General features: G+C 38.4%; 6 protein-coding genes across 7 annotated transcripts; 4 read left to right on the plus strand and 2 right to left on the minus strand.

Annotated features, from left to right (window-relative positions):
* Positions 1 to 1,645: 1,645 nt before the first annotated feature.
* On the plus strand, positions 1,646 to 5,204 carry LOC111486701 (B2 protein). The gene is made up of 6 exons (XM_023133930.1): positions 1,646 to 1,742; positions 3,203 to 3,812; positions 4,023 to 4,123; positions 4,483 to 4,566; positions 4,656 to 4,766; positions 4,881 to 5,204. The coding sequence occupies exons 2-6, from the start codon at positions 3,242 to 3,244 to the stop codon at positions 4,926 to 4,928; spliced, it is 915 nt and encodes a 304-aa protein (XP_022989698.1). The 5' UTR covers positions 1,646 to 1,742; positions 3,203 to 3,241; the 3' UTR covers positions 4,929 to 5,204.
* A 472-nt stretch (positions 5,205 to 5,676) lies between these two features.
* On the plus strand, positions 5,677 to 10,867 carry LOC111486687 (protease HtpX). The gene is made up of 9 exons (XM_023133908.1): positions 5,677 to 5,932; positions 7,154 to 7,211; positions 7,869 to 7,936; positions 8,415 to 8,594; positions 8,848 to 8,944; positions 9,258 to 9,367; positions 9,493 to 9,626; positions 9,702 to 9,889; positions 10,570 to 10,867. The coding sequence occupies exons 1-8, from the start codon at positions 5,726 to 5,728 to the stop codon at positions 9,835 to 9,837; spliced, it is 990 nt and encodes a 329-aa protein (XP_022989676.1). The 5' UTR covers positions 5,677 to 5,725; the 3' UTR covers positions 9,838 to 9,889; positions 10,570 to 10,867.
* Positions 10,868 to 10,973: 106 nt separating this feature from the next.
* LOC111486588 lies at positions 10,974 to 12,954 on the minus strand. The gene is made up of 3 exons (XM_023133757.1): positions 12,797 to 12,954; positions 12,127 to 12,639; positions 10,974 to 11,548 (listed from the first exon to the last, which is right to left on the minus strand). Exons 1-3 carry the CDS (start codon positions 12,897 to 12,899, stop codon positions 10,974 to 10,976), a joined length of 1,191 nt encoding a protein of 396 aa, XP_022989525.1. The 5' UTR covers positions 12,900 to 12,954.
* Positions 12,955 to 13,058: 104 nt separating this feature from the next.
* On the plus strand, positions 13,059 to 17,875 carry LOC111486589 (cytochrome P450 94B3-like). The gene is made up of 3 exons (XM_023133758.1): positions 13,059 to 13,110; positions 13,229 to 13,325; positions 17,484 to 17,875. The coding sequence occupies exons 1-3, from the start codon at positions 13,059 to 13,061 to the stop codon at positions 17,854 to 17,856; spliced, it is 522 nt and encodes a 173-aa protein (XP_022989526.1). The 3' UTR covers positions 17,857 to 17,875.
* On the plus strand, positions 17,869 to 18,372 carry LOC111486590 (cytochrome P450 94B1-like). The gene has a single exon (XM_023133759.1). The coding sequence runs from the start codon at positions 17,869 to 17,871 to the stop codon at positions 18,370 to 18,372; it is 504 nt and encodes a 167-aa protein (XP_022989527.1).
* An 884-nt stretch (positions 18,373 to 19,256) lies between these two features.
* LOC111486650 (SWI/SNF complex component SNF12 homolog) lies at positions 19,257 to 22,929 on the minus strand. Of its 2 annotated transcripts, none has more exons than XM_023133852.1 (4): positions 22,795 to 22,929; positions 22,400 to 22,608; positions 20,729 to 22,300; positions 19,257 to 19,538 (listed from the first exon to the last, which is right to left on the minus strand). In XM_023133852.1, exons 2-4 carry the CDS (start codon positions 22,408 to 22,410, stop codon positions 19,466 to 19,468), a joined length of 1,656 nt encoding a protein of 551 aa, XP_022989620.1. In that variant the 5' UTR covers positions 22,411 to 22,608; positions 22,795 to 22,929; the 3' UTR covers positions 19,257 to 19,465. The 2 variants fall into 2 exon arrangements, with proteins under 2 accessions (XP_022989620.1, XP_022989619.1); XM_023133851.1 differs by having other exon boundaries at positions 22,400 to 22,595; positions 22,795 to 22,913.
* Positions 22,930 to 24,205: the final 1,276 nt, after the last annotated feature.

Genomic DNA, 24,205 nt, shown 5'->3' on the forward strand with positions numbered 1-24,205 from the left:
TGTTTTTATATATAAAAATGGTATAAAAAAAATAAAGCCACCCATGTGCTTATTTTTAAATAATAATTACAATAATAAATATAATTTAAAATTGTTGCTAAATTAATAGACATTATAGATAAGATTGAAAAAAAAATAAGTGAGAAATATGAATGATTGCATATAGGGGCCTATAATTTAATTAATTACACTTTTGCCCACGTGCTACCGTTTTTTTCGTGATTCAAATCTCTAATATTTTTAATGCTCGAGTTTTCTTAGAAAAAAAATTCTAAAAGTTCATGTAACATAGAATTGCTCGAAGCGAAGCATGTTTAACTCATCCTCAGTTCGAATTGTAGGTTGCATGAAGCTGGAATCGCTAGTAATCGTTGGTCAGCCATACGACAGTCAATTTGTTCCCGGGCCTTGTATACACCTCCCGTCACACTATGGGAGCTCGCCATGCCTAAATTCATTACCTTAATCGCAAGGAGGGGGATGTTGAAGGCAGGGCTAGTGACTAAAGTGAAGTCGTAACAAGGTAGCCATACTCGTACTGGAAGGTGCGACTGGATCACCTCCTTTTGAGAGAGAGCTAATGCTTGTTGGGTATTTTGGTTTGACACTGATTCACACCAAAAAAGAAGCGAGCTACGTCTGAGTTAAACTTGGAGATGACTATGATTTAGCTACCGAAAAAGTATTTTAAAGTTTTTTTCAACAATCATATCGTCATGATCACTCTCGTTCTTGGGTTGTTATAAATAGTATCAAAGTCAGACATCGAACGGTATGACACCGAGGATGCTGGCCCCCAAAAATGGTGAATTGTGAGAGATCTTATATTGGTTGGAGATGTGTAGAAATCTCTCTCCTAATAGATACGTCTTAAAATTGTGAAACTGACGACGATACGTAACAAGTCAAAACGAACAATATCTATTAGCGATGGTTTGGGCAGTTACAAAAGTTTCAGTTCATTTGTGTATTCCTCATTAATGCACACACGTGTCGTTATAATTTGATATCGACAAACAATGGATATGGACTTCATACCTACACAAAGGGATTTGCCAGATATATATATTTTTTATTTTCATTAAAATAAAATGAATTTACATTGTTGCCCCTACATTATTGCTTTACAAATTACGGGAAAATTTATATATATTTTGAATAATGAGATTTGAAATATTTGATAAATGACCTTTATTTATTTATTTATTTATGATTTAATTTTTTATTAATTTATTTTGCAAGATATGAAAATGTCTTATAATATTATTTTTATCCATTTTTAGATAACATTTTTGTGCTTAATAATTTAATAATTTATTGGGTTTATTAATTTTGTGTAATTTTGTAATACAAGTTAATTTATATTATTTTAGAATTATTATAAAAGTTTCGATATTAAATATTAATTTTTATTTTAACATTATGTTAGGGTATATTTAATTAATTAATTAAATATGTTTTTTCAATTATTTTTATTTTGAAATTTTATTTAGTTAAATATAATTTCATTCGTGCTAAATATGTATATAAAAATAATAAAAAAAAAATTAAATGTAGTGGCAATTTAGTAATTGTAAAAACTCTACAAGGGCAATTTCGTCATATGCTTCTTTAAATACCCATAGATTCTTCCTCATAATTCCTCTTTCCCTGTCGCTCGGCTTCTCAGCCAAGCAGATAAAGAACCTTCTTTTTCTCCTTCTCGCGATTCGCGATCCCTAAATCTAGGGCTTCTCACTTCAGTAAGTCTTCAAAATCCATAATTCTCTCGCCTCTCTTTCAGTTTCACCTTAATTTTCCGAGTTCTTTCCTTATCTGTTTATATTTGGTGATTTACTTCACTCGATTAACTTCATTTTTGTTCATTGCTTATTCATTCATCTCTTAATTGTCTCCCTGGATCTCTTTTTTACTTGTTTTGTCTTTTGATTTATGGGTTTATTTTTGGAAATTTTGTTGTGATTGTAGCGAATTGTTAAGACCTAAATTTGGAGTTGTGTACTACAAGGGAAGTTTGAATTGAGAAAGGGAGTGTTCTTAAGTCTACTTCGATTCGTGTTTGACTTTGTTTTGAGTTTGAATTGTGAATTGGAGATGGTGTTTTGACTTTGGTTTACTGTGACGATTTGTTTGATTTCCGTTGCCGAAATTGGGATTATTGGATCTGGGTACCTTGAAATGTGTTTCTAGAACTGCTTTAACGTGCATGCTTGCACCTGTTTTCTTAAGTTGTCAGGAAATGAACTTTTGAGGGGTTTTCCACTGTTATGCTTGGTTGTTAAGTGTGATTGGAGTTTGACATGGTTGACAGAGTTTCGTTTGGGGCTGATTTTTCTTCATAAAGATTGATTTTGAGAAAGGGTTCAATTGTTTTTTTATAAAGTATAAAGATCTTGCTCTGTAGTAAGAGAGTAACACGATTCCATAACTTACAACAGCATTTGTTAACCAATCTTCCACTAGTTACAATACTAACTAAGCTCATGTGTTGTTTCAATGGTTTCTCCAAAAGTAGTTCTACTTCTCGATCATGTGTTGGGCTAAGTAGTGCTATGTGAGATCCCACATCGGTTGGAGAGGGGAATGAACGTGCTTTATAAGTGTGTGGAAACCTCTCCTTAGCAGACGCGTTTTAAAAACCTTGTGGGAAAGTCTGAAAGGGAAAGCTCAAAAGAGGACAATATTTTCTAGCGGTGGGCTTCGGCCATTACAAATGATATTAGAGCTTGACACCAGGCGATGTGCTAGCGAGGAGACTAAATCCCGAATAGGGGTGGACAGTAGGCGGTGTGCTAGCAAGAACGCTGGGCCCTGAAGGGGGGTAGATTGAGGGGTCCCACATCGATTGGAGAAGGGAACGAGTGCCAACAAGGACATTGGGCCCCGAAGGGGAGGGTAGATTGTGAGATCCCACATTGGTTGGAGAGGGGAACAAAACATTCTTTATAAGTATGTGGAAACCTCTCCCTAGCAAATGCGTTTTAAAATCCTTGAGGGGAAGTTCAGAAGGAAAACCCAAAGAGGACAATATCTACCAGCGGTGGGCTTGGGTTGTTACATGCTATGGCTAGGGTGTGATAGACGTTGTTTCAGTATAAGTCATCATTTATTATCCTAATAGTTATAGTTTCTTCTCTCTCTCTTTCTTTGTGGGTAATGAGAGTGAACTTATTTTTCTTTTCCTCTTTGCTATTGCTTAAAGGGATCTTCGTTCATCCTTATTACAATCAAGTGCTGCAAAATGGATGGTTCATATAGCTTTTGGCAATTGGGAGATGAGCTGCGAGGTCAGATGAAAGTCTCTGAGGATCATAAATGGTTATGGGCTGCATCTAAACTGGCTGAGCAGACAAGATTGAAGGGAGAGCGTCTGAATAACCTTGATTTTTCAAAGAGCTCTCTCGATGCAAGGCCAAGAGAAAAGTTTGGTTTTCAGGAAGATAACAAATTCGAAAGCTTCAATTTTAACATGTTGAGCTTGGATTCGAAAACGAACGATACGGTTAACAAAAATCCATTGAGGAATGAGATTTACAATATGAGTGCAGTTTATGGCAAAAGCAATACAAATGTTGCAGGAAGCCTACATGGTACCAAGTATAGTAGCAATGACTTCGTCAACAAAGATCTTACCAAATACAGCAGCTCCAACAATAATGTTGGTGAAAATGCTAACTCAGTGAATTCAATCGACAAAAGGTTCAAGACACTGCCAGCGACCGAGACACTGCCCAGAAATGAAGTACTCGGTGGATACATCTTTGTCTGTAACAATGATACTATGCAGGAAGATTTGAAGCGACAACTTTTTGGTAATTGTGCTAACTTTTCTGACCTTGGCATGGTCTGTACGAATCACTTTGTGCTTATTACACTAACTACATGCTTATCAAGATCAACTGCTCGAAGTTTGAACTAAATTACTTACAAGAATTCTCGGAATTATGTTCAAGCTCGTTATACATTGTGGCAGGCCAACGGAAATAGTTGGTGGCACAATCTCATATTCTTGTATGTTGTAGGTTTGCCTCCGAGATATCGGGACTCCGTGCGTGCAATAACACCAGGCTTGCCTCTGTTTCTCTATAACTACACTACCCATCAATTACATGGCATTTTTGAGGTTTGTCATCTTTCTATTTACATAATTTCCTTTTAGTTTCATCATGACAAACATTTTCTCAAGTTTAGATTCAATAATACGTGATAACAGGTAGGAAAATATACCAGTAGTCTCGAGGGTGTTGGTAATCGGTCATGCAATATATCAATCCATGTCATAATGGCTTAGTTCTTAAGATTCTCCTTCTATTTCTTATATTTACAGTTCTTTAATGCCGATAAAGTAGTAGATGCTAGCGATATGTCATTCGTCACTGTAAACTGTCCAATTTTTAATGTTTTTCGATATTGATTCTCGTGCAATGTCTTGTTTAAAGTTCGTTTCTACCGCTTATTTTGGTTTACGATTGGCTATTGCAGGCAGCAAGTTTTGGAGGTTCCAACATTGACCCAACTGCTTGGGAAGACAAGAAATGTAAGGGCGAATCCAGGTTCCCTGCTCAGGTAAAGTCTCGTCTGCAGTATTCTATTTTCGTGTGACGTCGGAGGCTCATAGTTTGCTTATAAAACTCCCTTGTTTTTCGAATTAATAGGTTAAGATCCGCATCAGAAAGCTCTGCAGAGCATTAGAAGAAGATTCATTCAGGCCAGTCTTGCACCACTATGACGGTCCCAAATTCCGCCTCGAACTATCTATCCCAGAGGTACTGCTAATTTTCCCTCATCGTAAAACAACTGCTTCTCTCCCGTGGCTAAAATTGCTTTGTTTTATATTCAAAATCACTCAAAAACATTGTCATTTTACTTCGGTTGTACAGACATTGGATCTTCTAGACCTGTGTGAACAGGCTGGTTCTGCATCGTAAGCACCAATGGCGGGCTTACGAATCGAAATATCAGAATGGTTCCGGTCAGCAAAGGCTAAGACAGATTTTCCAACGAGCGCAAGCTTAGGATGAGTCTGATAAGGCGAGAGTAGTGAGTTCATCGAGTCGAGGCGGAAGCCAAAATAAGTAAGGGAAGAAAAGAAAAAGAAAAAACTTGTATCTTCTTCTTGTATTGTTGTTGTATTGTATCAGACAAGGTGAGCTGATAATGTACTAGTGAATGGTAGAGCTTTATATATACATATATTCATTTAACTCGTAGGGTCCCACTACTTCAGAACAACGAATAGAACAACGAATAGAGCATCACTTATGCACAAGTGATGTTCGATGGTGCTAAGACAAACCTTGTCTAAGGTTCAACGAAACTATAAAATCAGAACAAAAACGTATGTGGCTTGAGGTCTCTCAAGGCTGATCGTGAGCGTGTTAAAATAACGATGTCACATTGTTGAAAAAAATACGTTTGTGACATAGAACTCGACTACTACAAGAAGTCACTTTTACAAGAAGTCACTTTAACAGGAAGGAAAGAAAGAGATCTTTTCTCGTAAGATAAATGGATTTGGGGGCATTAGTCATTAGTTTAACGGCCGTTCATGTCATAAACGGTCAAATGAAAACGAAATGGCGCCAAATGTTCACCATTAGTACGGGTAATGGCCGTAAATAAATATCGTCACCCCCAATCAATCGAACCATTGAATCTTCCAAACAAAATCACACATTTCCAATTCCTTCTTCACGCCTCTCTCTCTCTCTCTCTCTCAGTTCCCATGGCTTCCCTTTCCTTTTCTTCTCTCTGTCTCACTGCAAATCCCTCTCCTCGAACATTCGGATCTGGAGCATCCCACAGGTTTAACCACCTCACCACCTTCGGATCGTCGGCGAGTAAGAGATTTAGGTCTTCCGTTTGCAGAGCTGCCTCCCTCGCCTTTCGCGATCTTGATGCAGATGATTTCCGCCATCCTCTTGACAAGCAGGTTCGAAATTTTTCACGTTTCCTCACTGACTTTTGTTTGCGTGTTTGCTTTTCTTTTTCGTATTTTTTTGACTGCGTCATTTGTGAGATTGATGAAACGAGTTATCAGACAGATTAATATTTTGTTGTGTATGTTACGAGAAATTATTTGCTATTTTTGTTCTCAACTAATGAAGATGGAAGCATGTTTAATTGTGGATGAGAAAGTTTTGTGTTCCATATGACTGGAATAAACTTCAAGTTCAAAAAATTTCAATTATAAAATAACTAATTATTCCTAAAACGGTTTTTACTTTAATTGGATTATGTGAAGCACATGAAATTCACCGGCTCTATAGAGAGATTAGTCTTTTTGTTATATTTTGTTGTGTATGTTACGAGAAATTATTTATGTTTGTTCTCTGCTAATGATGATGGAAGCATGTTCAATTGTGATGAGAAAACTGATACTAATAACTGCGTTGTCTAACAGCCGGTGTATTTCTTGTGCTTCTCATAATCTAATTCAAGTAAAATCTGTTTTAGGAATATTTAGTTATTTTACGATGAAAATTTTGAACTCGAAGTTTATTCCAGTCGTATGGAACATAAAATTTTTAACAGATTCAAAATTATCTACACAAGGCCTTAGTTTCCTTTATTCTCATACGTGAAAGTTTTTTGTGTTTATAATGATCGATGGCCGAGGGGTTTCTATTATTATGCTTGGATGAAAAGGAAAAAAATAACCAGAGAAATGAAAAGAAGAAAATGGAGAAATTTGAGGGATGGGGGAGCTACAAAAGAAGATAGAACTCGATTAAATTATCCTAATGACATATCTGCAATTCATTTTCAAACACTTCCTACAGATGTGGACTCGAATAATTCTTTTGATTTCTGAGGATTAACGTTTGGACTATTAATATAAAACGAGGATATTATGACATGATAGGAACTTGAGCTTATTTAAATTACCATTTTACCCAAACGTGTTAGCTGTTGAGTTAGGTCGAGTTCTTTCCAATTCATTCTTTTAGTCGGGAATTCCTCGCAGGGAGTGATGTCTACTGGACAATGACTCAACAGTTAATAAATGTACCATATTCAAGTCTCTCTATTTCTTCGTAGAGTTAAGAGCAATCATCACATGAAAGTCGAAGATTGGAGTAGCTTATGCTCATAGATTTTATTTATTTTTTAATATCCTCTTGCTCAAGTCAAGAATTATTCTCTCATGCAGAACACAATGATTTTGCGGGCAATTCCAGGGTTGAGCGAGCTTGGGAAGGTTTTATTGGGTAAGAGAACTGATGAACTTTCTGAATGATCTTCGAGCGTCCAATTGATAAAAACATGCCTGTTGGAAAACAACCGTCTAGCTTCTGCTGAGTTTCCAGTTCAAGTAAACATATTTTTATGACTGCAGCATGACTGGGTTGTTACAAGTTAGAGTTTAGCTTGTGAATGTTTTCCCGTCAATGAACTTACGAAAGAGCTTTAATAAATCTGATCTGCAACTAGGTTGTTGATGTTTTCATGATGATGATAAAGTCATTAAAGACTGTAAACATGTTTTATATATAAGGTCCTGTGAGCATAAATTATTTTTTTATATTCATGAGCGTTCATTCCAGTTTACCTGCACCTCGACAATTTTGAAGGACAGTTGCTTGACATTACTACATTTGGTTATTGAAAAAACTGGCAGGATACTAAATTCTGCATAGTTAACCACCATAGCCTTAATTTGTTTCCTCTAAGCCCTTTTCTATTTACATTTGGCCTTATTGGTCACTAAGCAAACTAATGGTGGTTTCGTGAACATAATTTATTTATTTATTTCTTTTATGCATCATATATTTCAATCAGTTACTTTCATATCTGGTTTTGCCCTCGTTTGGCTACCTAGTTCTAATATTTTTTCCGTTAATGGCTCTATTGTTTTGTCATTGCAGGAACCGTGACTGAACAAGTCATGCTTCTGGAGAACATAGGAACATCAATACTTGTTTCTGAAAATCAGGTGTTTGAACCCTAAAAATCCATTATCTGACGATTATATATTGTTCTTTACACCTTTTTAAAGATTTGACTCATTAGAAAGCGAATATTTTCCCCTATGAGTTTTTTTTTTCAATCAGAAATGCACTAAGATGAAAGACGGGTCTGAATCTTACTAATAAATTAGTATCTTCCAATCAAATTACACACAAAACTTATGCATCTTTTCTCTTACTAAACTTAAAGACTATCTCTTAGCAGTTAGCTCTTCCAACTCTACTTCATCACTTGGATAAATGGTGGGAGTGCATTTAAGTTTAGGCATTTGGGTATCTGGGATTTCCATTCAGATATGCAAAAAAATTGGTTCTCGCATAAATTCCTTGCAGTTAATATGGACATTGTACGATGAGCATTAGTTATTCCTTACTAGGTGAACATGATGGGATTAAGCATGACATTTATAGCTAATGTGGAGCATATGTTTCTTCCCTGTTCAGCTTTCAGATCTTTATCAATTGATAATTGAGGCCGCCAAAGTACTCAATGTTGAGGCTCCGGATCTATACGTCCGTCAAAATCCTGTGCCAAATGCTTATACATTAGCCATAAGTGGCAAAAAGCCGTTTATTGTTGTTCATACTGGCCTTGTGGAGCTTCTTACACAAAAAGAATTGCAGGTATTCAATTATCTTCTAATAGGCACATGCTAACCGGGATTATATATAGCTAAGTCTTGGGTTGCTGAATCAATTTGTAGCTTCATTTCTTTCATTGCAAAAAAGACATAAAATGCTTAGCATGGACAACATTGATCAAATACATGGCCGCATCATAACGTGGAACTCAAGTGTATTTTTTATTTATTATTTCATTATTGATGCTATTGCTATCTGTCACGTTACGTAACTTTCTATCACTTGAAATTTTCAGGCTGTTTTGGCTCATGAATTGGGTCATCTAAAATGTGACCATGGTGTGTGGCTTACATTTGCCAATATTCTTACCCTGGGAGCTTATACTGTACCGGGTAAGCATTTAAATGACGGTTTGATTAGCATAATATAATTGTTGGGGCTAATTTGTTAATTGATCCTGTTAGAGAATGGAGGAGTAACTATTGAGTACTAATGCAACATTCTAATTCTAAAAGACAAAGTTATCGAGGGTATTGTTGGAGTGCATATAAGAATTTTAACATGAAAGAATATCATTTTGCTCCGTGGTCACCACAAGCATTATGATATGATATTTAAACGGGGAAAAAAAATCAGGGAATATGTAGGCCTCAGGCTAATGCTTTTTAAGTAACATACCTAAATTTCATTTATTATATTTTATAGGGCTTGGTGGTTTTTTAGCTCGGAACTTAGAAGAACAATTATTCCGTTGGCTTCGAGCAGCAGAGCTAACTTGTGATCGTGCTGCCCTTCTTGTCGCTCAGGATTCTAAAGTATGGATTTTATTTAACTATAAACCTCAAATTTCATCCGATTCTTTCCCTTCTAATCTGTAGATGAATTTTCTTTTTGAACTTCTTTTCTCAACTATTTGATTACTCATTTGCTCCAACAAGAGGTGGTCATCTCTGTTCTGATGAAACTGGCTGGGGGCTGTCCGTCTATAGCTAATCAATTGAATGTGGATGCTTTTTTGGAGCAAGCTCGCTCTTATGACAAAGCTTCTTCAAGCCCCGTAGGCTGGTATATAAGGTGAAAAACTTGTAAGGCGTATAAAGTAGCAAGTTATACCAGTCCCTGTGATTGTCTAACTTGTTGTGTTTACAGAAACGCTCAAACAAGACAACTCTCACACCCTCTGCCAGTTTTACGAGCACGTGAGATTGACGACTGGTCAAAAAGTCAGGAATACAAAAATCTTTTGAAACGTGGAACAAAGATCAATTCTGTTGAAACGGTTTAATGGCCTCGTGTATAGCATCAGAAATATTAACAGTTTTAGCAACTTTTATACGGTAAGCGATTCTGAGTTTCTTTATATCCTTTTGTTCTGTGACCTCGATAACCTTATGCATCAATACATCACATGACCATGATCTATTTTTATCTAGTCTACATCACCATGACCTTGATAACCTTTTTTTTTTTAAACAACATATTTTCATTGGTATGGTGTGATGAAATATTCCGAAGAAAGACCCTGATAACCCTAACATCAATATGATCACACATCTAAAAAAAGAAAATGTGATTAATAGATCATCTGTGTATTCTGAGATCCCACATCGGTTGGAGAGGGAAACGAAACATTTTTTATAAGGGTGTGGAAACCTCTCCCTAGTAGATGCATTTTAAAAACCTTATTTTAAAAACCTTGAGGGGAAGCCCGAAAGGGAAAGCTCAAAGAGAACAATATCTAATGTCTGTTAGCGGTAGGCTTGGACGGTTACCTATAACACATTTTATTGTGAAAAGCATGTTAGATTTGCAGATTTTTACTTCGAAATTTAGGATGGTATCATTTGTTAGGGGCATGAGAGTAAAACTATTGTTATGATGTCCATTGTATTGGTTGGTTTAATATTTCCATTGAAGCTTCAAGTTTCCTCAATGGAATCATTACTATTTACTTCCATGTCCTCGCAGTCGTACACTATCCATTTTATTGTGTTTCATTATTTTGCTTGATTTGCAGGTCATCAAAATGTCAATACAATGAACAATGTACGAAAAGCTCTCCACCATTGGCTATCATGTTCAGAATTACCCAAATAAACGTCTTCTTCTTAGATATACAAGCCAGATATACAGCAGATTTCAGTCATTTCAGAAGTGGTATATATATATAAATCTTCATTACTTCCACTTCGTTACCAAATTATACATAGTCTTAGATATGAAGTAATACCAATCTAAATGTACTATACTGTCACAATTACTGTCATCCTATTCTATCTCCACATATTAATGAAGTATGTTTCTTTTGAGACAAATTACGGTGTTTGTTGGTTTTTATTCCGAACTTTCCTCAAAGAAGACAGGTACAGCAACAATACAGGCCTCCTAACTTGTCAAATGTAGAATTCCTGGACTTTTTCCTCAGAGCAAAAAGAGAATTGTAATCAAACACAGAGGAATCAAGGTCTTCCAGGGCATTAAAATTCTGAGCCCATGAGAAGCACGCAAAAATACATCATCTATGACTGGACCACAGAAGTCTCCATCTTTTGTTTTGGATGTAGTGTAGCAAAGGAAAGTGATTGTACTATAATCAGGAGCTGCATTGAATGGCATGGAGAATTTTACAGCCGAACCTGTTCCGTTGCTCTCCAACGTGAAATTCTGCGACCCCGATCCAGCTTGTACTCCGACAAGAAATTTAGCTTCGCACGAATCGTTAGCATCGCCGAGCGTGAAAGTCAAGGTATATGAGCCTGCCTGGAGTTTCACTGCTGCTTGAACTCCTGATGAAGCTCCAGATATCAGCTCTACTGCAGCATTTCCTCGTGGAACAAAGAAGTGTTTTGAATTTATGTATCTGACTGTCCCCAGTATAGCCCACTGTGCTAGTGGTGAAAAGAGAGGAGTAGGAACTGTATCAAGTAGAACTCCTCCTTCCACGCTTTCGAGAAAATCGGGGCCGAATTCGAATCCTCCATTGACTACTAAGTTTCCTGCATCAATCAAAAGTAGTAGTAAGAAGTTTTCTTACCGACACTAATCCGCCAATGATTATGGGTTTATAAGTAAAGAATACATTTTCATTGATACGAGGCCTTTTGGGGAAGCCAAAAGCAAAGCCATGAGAGTTTATACTCAAAATGGACAATATCATATCATTGTGGAGAATCGTGATTCCTAACATGGTATTAAAGTCATGCCTTTAACTTCAAGTGTCGAACAAAGGGTGTACTTTGTTCGAGAACTCTAGAGAAGGAGTCAAGCCTTGGTTAAGGGGAGGCTGTTCAAGGGCTCCATGAACTTTAGGGAAGGCTCTATAGTGTACTTTGTTTGAAAGGAAGATTGTTGAGAATTGTTGGGAGGGAGTCACACATTGGTTAATGGATGGAATGATCCTGAGTTTATAAGTAAGGAATACATCTCCATTGGTATGAGGCTTTTTGGGGAAGTCAAAAGTAAAGCCACGAGAGCTTATGCTCAAAGTGAACAATATCATACTATTGTGGAGAGTCGTGATTCCTAACAAACCTGTCTTAACTCACATTTTGAGGATCTTAGAAAATCTACTTACCACTATCTGGCATCACTACACCCATTGTCTTGATATGAAGTGAGTCAATTACAGGCCAACAGGCTGGAGTAGAGTCATTAGCTTGACTTCCAATTTTCAGGTTTACAGGCTCTTCATCTCCCCAGCTACCCAGAAAAACGCCATGGACCTCCCATGTCTCCTTCCCATAATGCTGGCTAAAGGTAAACATCGCATCACTATCTGGTGCAGAGACTAGCAATGGAGCTGTAGATGAACAATTCTGACCGCCAGGAGCCAGTGCGAAGGTCAGCAGGTAATTCAAAAAGTCTACATCGGCTATGAAGGTCTGGTTGATTCTTCCATCTTCACCCAACAAAATAGCATGTCCTTTTTCTGGCAATGAAATGTTTTCGCTTACTGTTATGTACTCACCCGTCCCCTGAAATGTCCATCCTGGAATTGTGCTGTTTTCGTTCAGTTTCACCGATGTTTTGTTTGAATTCTCCGGCAGGTTTGACGGCGGAGATTCAAAATCTGAATTCTTCAAAAGTTCTGAAAAAAGAACAGAGACAATGTCAGAGGAGACAAGATAGCTGTCTTTAGCTGAACTGGGTAAGACATATATATACTCAGACTATCTTCAAATCTTCCAATCACTTGAAATCTAAATTTTTTTATGGGAATATGAACAAATGGCTGATGGTTTTACCTCTGGAGGTTACTCCGGCGGAAAGGAGGAGGAGGAGGAGCAGGGTTTCCGGCAGGCGCCATGGTTGGTTGGAGGAAGAAGGAGAAGGGAACTGCAAAGCCATTGTAGTGTGGAGAAAAAGTGAAGGCGTTGACTTGAGAGTTTCCAAAGGCAGACAGCTATTTCGAGTGGGTAATGTGAAGAGATAGAGCTTTTAATGAATGTGGAAGTACGACCAATCACGTGCCTTTCCACTTGGCCTCGGCCATCCAAATGTCGGTAGATGGGAATTCAAATGGATGATAAATGGGAAAGGAAACTTCCCTTTGGATTTGGTATAAAATGATTTTGAGGTAAAGAGAGAAAGTTCACGTGAAAGTGACCTTTTGGGGTCTTTCTTGGCTTATTGCCATATGGCCTGATTCTTTCTTCCTTTTCGTGATAACGTTTTAGATCGGGAGAATTTGAGGCACGTACAACTGGAGCAATGTATACAAGGGGAGAATTATACCGTTGTGATTGAAGAGGATTGGCTTTATTCGAGCAAATGGTACGTAGTCCTCTCTTCAATTTGAAAAGAAATAGTTTATTGATTATATCACTTAACATTTTTAGACACATATTTAGATTGTTTATTTGTGTTAAGGATAGTTGACCGTTCATTATAAGGCAAATATCTAGATATTTGCCTTACATTACGGGTTACCATATTTTCCCTTTTACTAAATGCAAATATATTGTATTCATTTATTATTCTTTCCTTTTATCGCTATTTCCTTATTATTTGTAATTTACCTTATTTCTGTATTCTGTAAATGATTATAAATAAGAGAACTCTCACCACCATTTGGGTGTGGTGGATTAATCAAACATTCACATGGTATCAGAGCCCTCTCGGTTTAACAACCCCGATCCTTTCTTTTCAATGGCTTTTGAATCCTCTAATCTTCTTCTCCACCACCCCTGCTGGCTTTGACGCTGCAGGGGCAGTCTTCATGGCTGCTGCAGGCGGAGCCGATTGATTACTCTTCGGCTCCACCCTATTGTCCCTCACCTCACTAAAAATCTTCTTTCCATAAGTAAATTAACGTCTGATTTTCCTCTCTCCGTTACATTTACTAATAATCTTATTACTATCCAGAATCATCAAACAGGAAGGGTGGTGGCAACCGGTAAAAGAGATGGAGGGCTATATGTGCTGGAGCGCGGCAACTCTGCTTTTATTTCAGCCCTTAAAAAAAAATCTTTACGTGCTTCATATGATTTATGGCATGCTCGTCTGGGTCATGTGAATCATTCTGTTATTTCTTTTTTAAATAAAAAAGGCCATCTTTCTCTTACGTCTTTATTGCCTTCTCCATCATTATGTAATACTTGTCAGCATGCGAAAAGCCATCGATTGCCTTATTCCCGCAATGAACGTAGGTCGTCTCATGTGTTAGATCTTATTCATTGTGATCTTTGGGGTTCTCCCGTCAAATCAAATTCGGGTTTTCTTTATTATGCTATTTTTATTGATGATTATTCTCGATTCACTTGGTTTTACCCTTTAAAATTTAAATCTGATTTTTTTGATATTTTTCTTCAATTTCAAAAATTTGTGGAAAATCAATATTCTTCTCGTATCAAGGTATTTCAAAGCGATGGTGGTACCGAATTTACTAGTACTTGTTTCAAAACTCATTTACGTAATTCTGGCATCCACCATTAACTCTCTTGTCCATATACACCTGCTCAAAATGGTCGTGTTGAGAGAAAACATCGTCATGTGACTGAGACTGGCTTGGCCCTTCTCGTTCACTCTCATCTTTCTCCTCGTTTTTGGGTTGACGCCTTCAGCACTGCAGCTTATATTATCAACCGGTTGCCTACTCCACTTCTTGGAGGTAAGTCACCCTTTGAACTCCTTTATGGCTACACTCCACATTATGACAATTTTCATCCCTTTGGTTGTCGTGTTTATCCTTATTTGCGTGATTATATGCCTAACAAGCTTTCTCCCCGCAGCATTCCTTGTATTTTTTGGGTTATAGTCCTGTTCATAAAGGGTTCCGCTGTCTTGATCCCGCCACCACTAAGCTATATATCACCTGCCATGCTCAATTTGATGAAACTCACTTTCCTGCTATCCCTAGCTCCCAAGCCCAACCTCTTTTCACTATTCCTATTTCAAATTTCTTAGAACCACATCTTCATCATATTGATTCATCCCCCCCTACCACTTCATCACCGCACATTCCTCAATCCAGTTCATCCCCGTGTGATATTTGTTCTGATCTTGTAGATGAGTCTGTGCAGGTTGATACTTCTCTTGCAGGTTCCACTTTGCCACCCTCGACTTCTAATTCAACCTCTATTGAACCTCCTGTTGATTTCTCTTCTTTGGGCACTCATCCTATGATCACACGAGCCAAAGCTGGTATATTCAAGACTCGTCATCCAGCAAATCTTGGTATGTTGGGCTCATCTGGACTTCTCTCTGCTCTTCTTGCATCCACTGAGCCAAAAGGATTCAAATCTGCGGCTAAGAATCCTGCTTGGGTGGCTGCCATGGATGAAGAAATTCGAGCGTTACAACAAAATGATACTTGGACTTTGGTTCCTCGCCCTGCCAACACCAACATCGTGGGCTCTAAATGAGTGTTTCGTATTAAATATTTGCCCGATGGATCCGTCGAGCGTTTCAAGGCTCGTCTCGTTGCCAAAGGTTATACTCAGGTTCCTGGTCTTGACTACACTGACACTTTCAGTCCGGTTGTCAAAGCTACCACTGTCCGTGTTGTGCTTTCTATTGCAGTCGCAAATAAATGGCCTCTTCGACAACTTGATGTCAAGAATGCTTTTCTCAATGGAACGCTTATTGAACGTGTTCATATGGAACAACCTCCTGGGTATGTTGATCCTCGATTTCCTATGCATGTTTGTCTATTAAAGAAAGCTCTCTATGGCTTAAAGCAAGCTCCTCGTGCTTGGTTTCAGCGTTTTAGCTCATTTCTTCTCACACTTGGGTTTTCTTGTAGTCGCGCTGACACGTCACTTTTTGTCTTTCATCAGCAATCTAACCTTATCTATTTGCTTCTTTATGTTGATGACATTATTGTTACCGGCAACAACTCATCTCTTATTAACAGCTTTACTCGCAAGCTTCATTCTGAGTTTGCTACCAAAGATTTGGGTTCTCTCAGTTACTTTCTTGGTCTTGAAGCTTCACCCACTCCTGATGGTCTCTTTATCAGTCAGTTAAAATATGCTCGAGATATTCTTACTCGTGCTCAGTTGCTCGATAGCAAACCAGTTCACACTCCCATGGTTGTTTCTCAACACCTGACTGCTGATGGTTCTCCTTTCTCTGATCCTACTCTCTACAGATCTCTTGTTGGCGCCCTTCAGTACTTGACTATCACGCGTCCAGATATTGCCTATGCTGTCAATTCTGTCAGTCAATTCTTGCATGCCCCTACTGCAGATCACTTTCTTGCTGTCAAACGTATTCTTCGCTATGTCAAAGGAACACTCCACTTTGGTCTTATCTTTCGTCCATCCACTGTTCCTAGTACGCTAGTCGCTTATTCGGATGCTGACTGGGCTGGTTGTCCCGATACTCGTCGTTCTACATCCGGCTATTCTATTTATCTTGGTAACAATCTCATTTCTTGGAGTGCCAAAAAGCAACCTACTGTATCACGCTCCAGCTGTGAATCTGAGTATCGTGCTTTTGCCACAACTGCTGCTGAACTTCTTTGGGTTACGCATCTTTTGCATGACCTCAAGGTCCCTATTTCACCGCAGCCCTTACTCTTATGTGACAACAAAAGTGCTATTTTTTTGAGCTCTAATTCTGTTTCTCACAAGCGGGCCAAGCATGTTGAACTAGATTATCATTTCCTTCGAGAACTTGTTATCGCTGGCAAACTTCGTACACAATATGTACCCTCTCATCTCCAAGTTGCTGACATCTTCACAAAGAGTATTTCTCGACCTCTCTTTGAATTTTTCAGATCCAAGCTTCATGTTCGTTCAAATCCGACGCTCAGCTTGCGGGGGGGTGTTAAGGATAGTTGACCGTTCATTATAAGGCAAATATCTTGATATTTGCCTTACATTACGGGTTACCATATTTTCCCTTTTACTAAATGCAAATATATTGTATTCATTTATTATTCTTTCTTTTTATCGCTATTTTCTTATTATTTGTAATTTACCTTATTTCTGTATTCTGTAAATGATTATAAATAAGAGAACTCTCACCACCATTTGGGTGTGGTGGATTAATCAAACATTCACAATTTGTGATTCATATCTATTTTCACTTAATTTCATTTAAAATCGGTTTTTAAGACTACTAATTGAATCATTTGTGAAAGTTTTGAGAATTTGAGGTACGTACAGTCGGAGCATTATATACAAGGGGAGAATTATACAGTTGTGATTGAATAGGACTGGTTTTGCTCGTGGGAAGTTTTTAGTTATGGTACGTTCTCCCATCTTCCCAATTTGAATGATTTGTGGTGAAAAATAAATAAGTTTATCTTTCTTTTTAATTCTTTTATTAAAAAGGGTGAATTAGCCATCAAATTGAGTAAAATTAAGTGTTCAACTAGATAAAATAGAGGTTTGAATTTCTGATTTCTTGATTTGTTGATGTGGTCGAAATTTTTAGTATTCTTTAATTGATTATTGAACATGAACTAAACCTACATTTTGTTAGGTTGATCTCCGTTGGCCACGACGACAAGATAATTCGAGACATGGCCATAAGCTTCATCATGGCAGGTCGAGACATGACATTGGCTGCCATGACAGGGCTCTTTTGGCTACTCACCCACCACTCCAATGTTGAGAAACCATTAGTAGAAGAGATAGACCTTGAATCAACTTTGATACTCGAAAAGAAATTTGATTATAAATCTCTCGAGGAGCTCAAATTTCTCAAGGCATGCCTTTGCGAAACCATGAGACTCTATCCGCCAGTCCCAGTCCCATGGGATTCCAAGCATGCCATTGTCAATGACTGGTTGCCCGACGGGACTCCAGTTCAGGCTGGAGACAAAAGTGACATATTTCCCATATGGGATGGGTAGGATGGAGGCAGTATGGGGAAAGGATTGGTTCGAGTTCAAGCCGAGCCGATGGCTGCTAGAGCCAGAGGGTCGTGGACGGAGAAGAGTAGGATGGAGGCAGTATGGGGAAAGGATCGGTTCGAGTTCAAGCCGAGCCGATGGCTGCTAGAACCAGAGGGTCGTGGACGGAGAAGAGGCGTGAAATTAGTGAGTCCGTACAAGTTTCCAATATTTCAAGCCGGGCCAAGGGTGTGTTTAGGTAAAGAGATGGCTTTCATTCAGATGAAGTATGTGGTCGCTTCAATCCTCAGTCAATTCAGAATCAAACCCATCGCCGCCACCGCCTCCAACGACCCTGTGTTTGTGCCGCTGCTAACGGCACACATGGCCGGCGGCTTCAAAGTTCTGTTTCAGAGGAGAGAGAAAGAGAAAGAGAAAGAGAGAGAATTCAAAACATACAAAATTCCCAATTTAAACAATCAGAAGAAGAGTCAATTCAAACGATTCCAACACAGAACTGACGGACAACAGTGTTGAAAAACATACATGAATTCAGAAACCAAGAACAGTTCTTAATTTCACCATTTCCATTTTCTTATAATAAATTCACAATAATATTATGAAATATTATGAAATAAATAAAAAACTCATTCAAGTCCAGAATTGTTTACTAAACAAAATTGTAACGACTAAGACCCATCGCTAGCAGATATTGTCTACTTTGCTTTCCCTTTCGAGCTTCCCCTCAAGACTTTGAAACGAGAGAAAGGTTTCCACACGGGATGTTTTGTTCTCCTCTCCAACCAATATGGGACATCACAATCCACCTCCTTTCGAGGCCCAGCATCATCGCTGGTACTTGTTCCTTTCTACCATCGATGTGAGGCCGCTACCAAATTTACCTCCTTCGGGGCCCAACGTCCTTACTAGCACACCCCCTCGTGTCTACCCCCTTCGGAGAATAGCACAAAGGCTAACACATCATCCGGTGTTTAGCTCTGATACCATTTGTAACAACCCAGACTCGTCGCTAACAGATATTGTCCTCTTTGGCTTTTCCTTTCGGGGAGGACTTCCCCTCAAGGCTTGGGGAAGTTTCCACACCCTTATAAATAATGTTTTGTTCTCTTCCCCAACCAATGTAGGACATCACAAAAATCATAATGGCTTGAACAGACATGGCTGAATCACAACCTCATGGTGGTCTCTTGATCAACTTCCAAAGAAGATCTCAGCTATTAAACAATTTGGAGAAAATCTTCACATATAAATAAAAAAAAACAAATGGTTTTGATCTAATCGAGAAACAGATCGACGAGCTCGAATTTTCAAGAAACGTGATGCTCTAACAAAAAAAATCTAAACTTTATATGGTTGCAGATTCTACTACAAGAAACATTCCATTCTACAACGAAGGATGCTCTAAGAAAATGACTGAAGAAACCATATGTTGTTCATGAAGCATTTTCATCAATGCCCGTTTGAACTAAGGAGCATGTTTTTCGGAATTCACATACCATATGCGTCAAGGAAGCGTTCGCAATGATCGGGTGTTCACTAATAAACTAAAGGGTGTCGGTCATACAGGTATCTAAAAATGGCAATCGATAGCAGCTCAACACGATCACAGTCATGTACTTCCAGGTGCTTCACTTCCTGCAGTTGGCTTTTGATTTATGTACCGGATGACAGCATCTTCAACCCTGTTTAATCAACCATGAACCTTAAAATTCGAGCTCAAAATGATAAAAGGAATATATAACAGGTAATAATCCCCATACTAGAATTTTTAACCCATTGAAAATTCTGTTGGAAAGGGATGGCTAAAAGCTGGAAGAATAATATCTTTTGAGAAAAGAGATAAAGAACACAACATATAGCATAACTTTTGAAACAGATACAGAGAAGGGAGGAAGTTAGGGATATATCTTTTCAGGTCCAATCCAAACACAGCCATCAGTGTGGAATGTAAAAGTTTGGCCTTTCATAGCCATTTTCGGTTTTCTATTTTTGAAAATTATGCCCGCTACGGTAAACTTTTCAATTTGCTTAAAAAACGAGTTTGAATTCTAAGCCAAATTTCATAAACAAAATCAAGTTTTTACAAGGTACTTTTCCTTGTTTTCAAAATTTGGCTTGATTTTTAGAACATTTTAAGTAGGTAAAAAGTACGAAAATTGGGAAGTCGTAATGTTAATAAGCTTAATTTTCAAAAATAGAAAACCAAAAACAACACGTTTAAATGGAGCCTTAATGGTTTTATATATACAAACACATATATGTGTGTGTCTACGTGAGATCTCACCTCGGTTGGAGAGGAGAACAAAACATTCTTTATAAGGGTGTGGAAACCTCTCCCTAATAGACACGTTTTAAAACCTTGAGTGGAAGGGAAGCCCAAAAGGGAAAGCCCAAAGAGGATAATATCTACTAGTAGTGACTTGGACTCTTATAAATGGTATCAGAGCCAGACATCGGGCGATGTGCCTGCAAGGAGGCTGAGCCTCAAATGGGGGTGTACACGAGGCGGTGTGCTAGCAAGGACGTTGGGCCTCGAAGGGAGGTGGAATAGGGAACCCACATCGATTGGAGACAGGAACGAGTTCAGCGAGGACGCTAGGCCTCGAAGGGGGGTGGATTGTGAGATCCCACATCGGTTGGGGGAGGAGAATGAAACATTATTTATAAGGGTGTGGAAACCTCTCCCTAGCACACGCATTTTAATACTTTGAGGGGAAGCCTGAAAGAGAAAGCCCAAAGAAGACAATGTCGACTAGCGGTGGGCCTAGGCTGTTATAGTCTAGTTATAAATCCACTTAACGGTATGAATTGTTAAAGAATGAATACAAGGATAAGAAGTATAAAAAGCAGTTGGAATTGAGAAGAAATTTACCATGGTTGATGGAAGAAATCCGACCGGCGCTCCTTTTCAGGATTTCGGCTACCTTCACCTGCAAGAAGTTTAAGATCCTTGCTTTGAGAGTCAATTAGGGCATCAATAAACTCCACCGGTGACTGACTGAACCCAAGGAAAAATGCTCGTCTTCGTCGATGCTCATGAATTTTTCTTATAGCTGTACATATTGCTTCATCACACGCATCAATCTCCTTGTTCTTCTCTGCATTGGCTAATAGAGCAGACAATTCCCTGTGAATTGGAAAAGGCACATCAACCAACACATCATAACATGCTGTACCCACTGGACTATTCCCTGAAAGCTTAATCTTATGCTCCAAATGTATAGGCTGCGGAGGGAACAAATGTTGTGATATTCTCTGTGAAACCATGGTGAATTTCATCTTGTCTTCCCCAAATACCTTCTGAAGAGGTTGATCACAATGAAAGATAGACGGATCATTGGGATTCTGAAGTTTCCTAGCCTTTACATAATGCCAGATTGCAGCTATTATTCTCGGGCGAGTATCGACTTCAATACCAAGAACTTCCATTAAAGCAGGTGATAGCTTGAATTTCTCTGGAATATAATTCATTTCTAACCGAATGTTGACCGAAAATTCTTTATCCCCTTTTCTCTTCACCTCAAAGCCCTCATTCGGTGCAGGCGACCGAGCATTTTCCCATACTATGATATGACTATCTGGATATAACCTCTGGTCCAAGGAAATGGTTACTCTCTTGAAGAAAGCTGAAAATTTTGGGTACAAAGGATTTGATCTTTGTACCACCCCGGGATGATCCGGATCGATCCCATCTTCCAAAATCCTACCTATTATCTTAAGGGTCCAGGTAGGAGGATCGGCATTTGGTTTTCTGGGAATTGTATTAACTTGATTTGCAAATGTGTTGAAGACATAAATCCGAAGAGTTTTCTGAATGCAAGGCGGGTTTTTAAGTGCTTCATGGATATCAACTTTCTTTCTTGCAAGTGCAGCATCGACACGAGACTCGAACTCAAGCAGCTGAGTGTAGAGAGCAGACTCTGGTAAGATAGCAGCAACTTTATCTTGAAGCTGCTTCTCAGGTAGTTTCTGTTTCTTTTTCCGAGCAGCGGGAGTAAGTTCCATTGTTTTCAACGGTGAAAACGGGGTAGCAGGGGAAAGAATAGGCGGTCGAACCGGTGGCTTTTGAGGAATTCGCTTCACACCTGCAAGGCCAGGTGTGGAAAACCCCTGCAAAGGAGAACCCATGTTCCCACCACCAATAGCCTGGCTCTGAGTTAGGGATAGCCCTTGTGCTTGTAAATGAGCTTGAAACTGGGCGTGAGCTGCTTGTGCTTGAGCTTGGGCATGAGCCTTTAACTGAGCTTGGGCCAAAGCCTGAGCAGGGGTTAGCTGAAATGGAGTTTGAAACCCAGCTCCTAATTGAGATTGAGCTTGCGGCTGTGGAAATGAGGAATTTGCAGCCATAGATGGCGGAATTATCCCAGAATTTCCAAAAGGCGATGAAGAAACCCCCCCAAGGCTCTTCGGTGGGTTATTATTAATATTGTTCATAGACATCACACTATCTAACCAATTACTCTAACCAGAACTGCTCAAAACCGGCAAATTCTCAAACGTCTATTCAAGCATTGCCCCCTCAAATCCAGCCAAAAGAAAAAACCTCAAACTCATCAAAGAATCAAAGCATATCTCATACGTTTGATCCACTACAAAAACGAAACAAAAGAATCCAAACAGTACAAAAATTCCAGATTCTTCGAAGAAATAGAGCAGCAGAAACAGAATCGAAATCCCAAAATTCCAGAAAATCGAGGGAAGGCCGAAAACCCTAACACCACATCGAGATGTCAAAAACCCTAGCACGAAACACTGAGTTGCAGAAGAGGAGAAACGATGAAAATCACAAACAAAATCGATCAGAATACACGAACCAAATCAGAAAAACAGAAGGGGAGCATGAATTGAAGGGTTTGGGAGATGAAATTGAAGGAAAAAACAGAAGAGATCGAAATTGAAATTGAGTAAAAGGGAAAGTGGAGTGAATTGTAGGCTTACAGAGATGAAGAAGTGACTGGAAGTGAAGCTTTCTTGCTGTAAGGTTAGAACAGAAACAAAATGGTGGGAGTTGGTTGCAAAGAAGCGAGAAGAAGAAGAAGAAGCTTTTCTCTTCCTTCTTCTCACTGTTTGTCTATCTCTCTTCACACCCAAAACTTTTTTTATTTTATTTTTCTCTGTAAAATTAAGGAATTTGTAAAAAGGGTAAAATTGTCCGCCGTCCACATTTTTCGTCCGGTTCAATCAAACCGACCGGTCCGACCCATGACTTTTTTTTTCTCTCATTTTTTCCATTTTCCGGTTTGTTTATTTATTTATTTATTTTCCAAGAATTTGTCTTTTACACTTTTGAAATTTTTTATTTTACGTTTGAAATTTTTGTTTAAAAGATAGAAGGAATTTTCATTAAAATAATATAAAAATTGGCCTAACAACAAATACATAAAAATTAAAAAATTTAGAACTAAAAAAAATTAATTAGGAGGGAATCAACAAATTCAAAAAATTTAAATTTTAATTAATAGTAGATATAAATTTTACTTTTATATCTAATTGAATCCTAGAATTTTAACATTCATATCTCGTAAATCAATGAGTGGAGAATGGTTATCGGTGAGGAACGAAAGGGTGAGGCTCGAGACTAGATTATATTTTTCATCCCTATTCCACCCCTTTTAATATTAAAATTTGAGTTACGGTAGAGATGTAGCAAAGAAAAATTACCGCAGAATCGGATCCTTGCAAATTTCTGGTGCAGGAATTCCCGCAAACAAAAACGGGGAACTTTGTGGGATGGAAATGAAGTAGGTGGCAAGAATGGGGATGAGAGGGCTTCCCCATCTTTGCCCACTCTATGGAAATCTCCCGTCAATTATCACATCAATTCTCGTTTTTAGTTTCTCAAAGAATAAAAACCGAAGAAAAATTACCTACGGAAAACCTGATCCTTGCAAATTTCTAGCGCAAAGAATTCCTGCAACCATAAATGAAGAATTTTGTGGGATGGAGAATAAAGTAGGTGGCAAGAATGGGGACGAAAAGGCTTCCCCATCTTCGACCCACTGGACATCTCTAGTCAATTATCACATCAATTCTCATTTTTAGTTTCTCAAAGAATAAAAACCGAAGAAAAATTACCTATGGGGACCTTGATCCTTGCAAATTTCCTACCTAAGAAATTCTCGCAAACATAAATAGAGAATTTCGTGAATAGAAAATGAAGTAGGTGGCAGAAATGAGGACGAGAAGACTTCCCCATCTTCGTCCCACTCGATGGACATCGCTAGTCAATTGTCACATCAATTCTCATTTTTAGTTTCCAAACAAAAAGAAATATCTATTCTAACCCTCCTACATTTAGTTTCTAAGATAGCTCATAAGATACAAGTCTTTAGACAGATGATCACCATAA

The sequence above is a fragment of the Cucurbita maxima genome, unplaced genomic scaffold (genome assembly GCF_002738345.1).
Source record: "Cucurbita maxima cultivar Rimu unplaced genomic scaffold, Cmax_1.0 Cma_Scf00011, whole genome shotgun sequence".
NCBI classification, from domain to species: domain Eukaryota; kingdom Viridiplantae; phylum Streptophyta; class Magnoliopsida; order Cucurbitales; family Cucurbitaceae; genus Cucurbita; species Cucurbita maxima.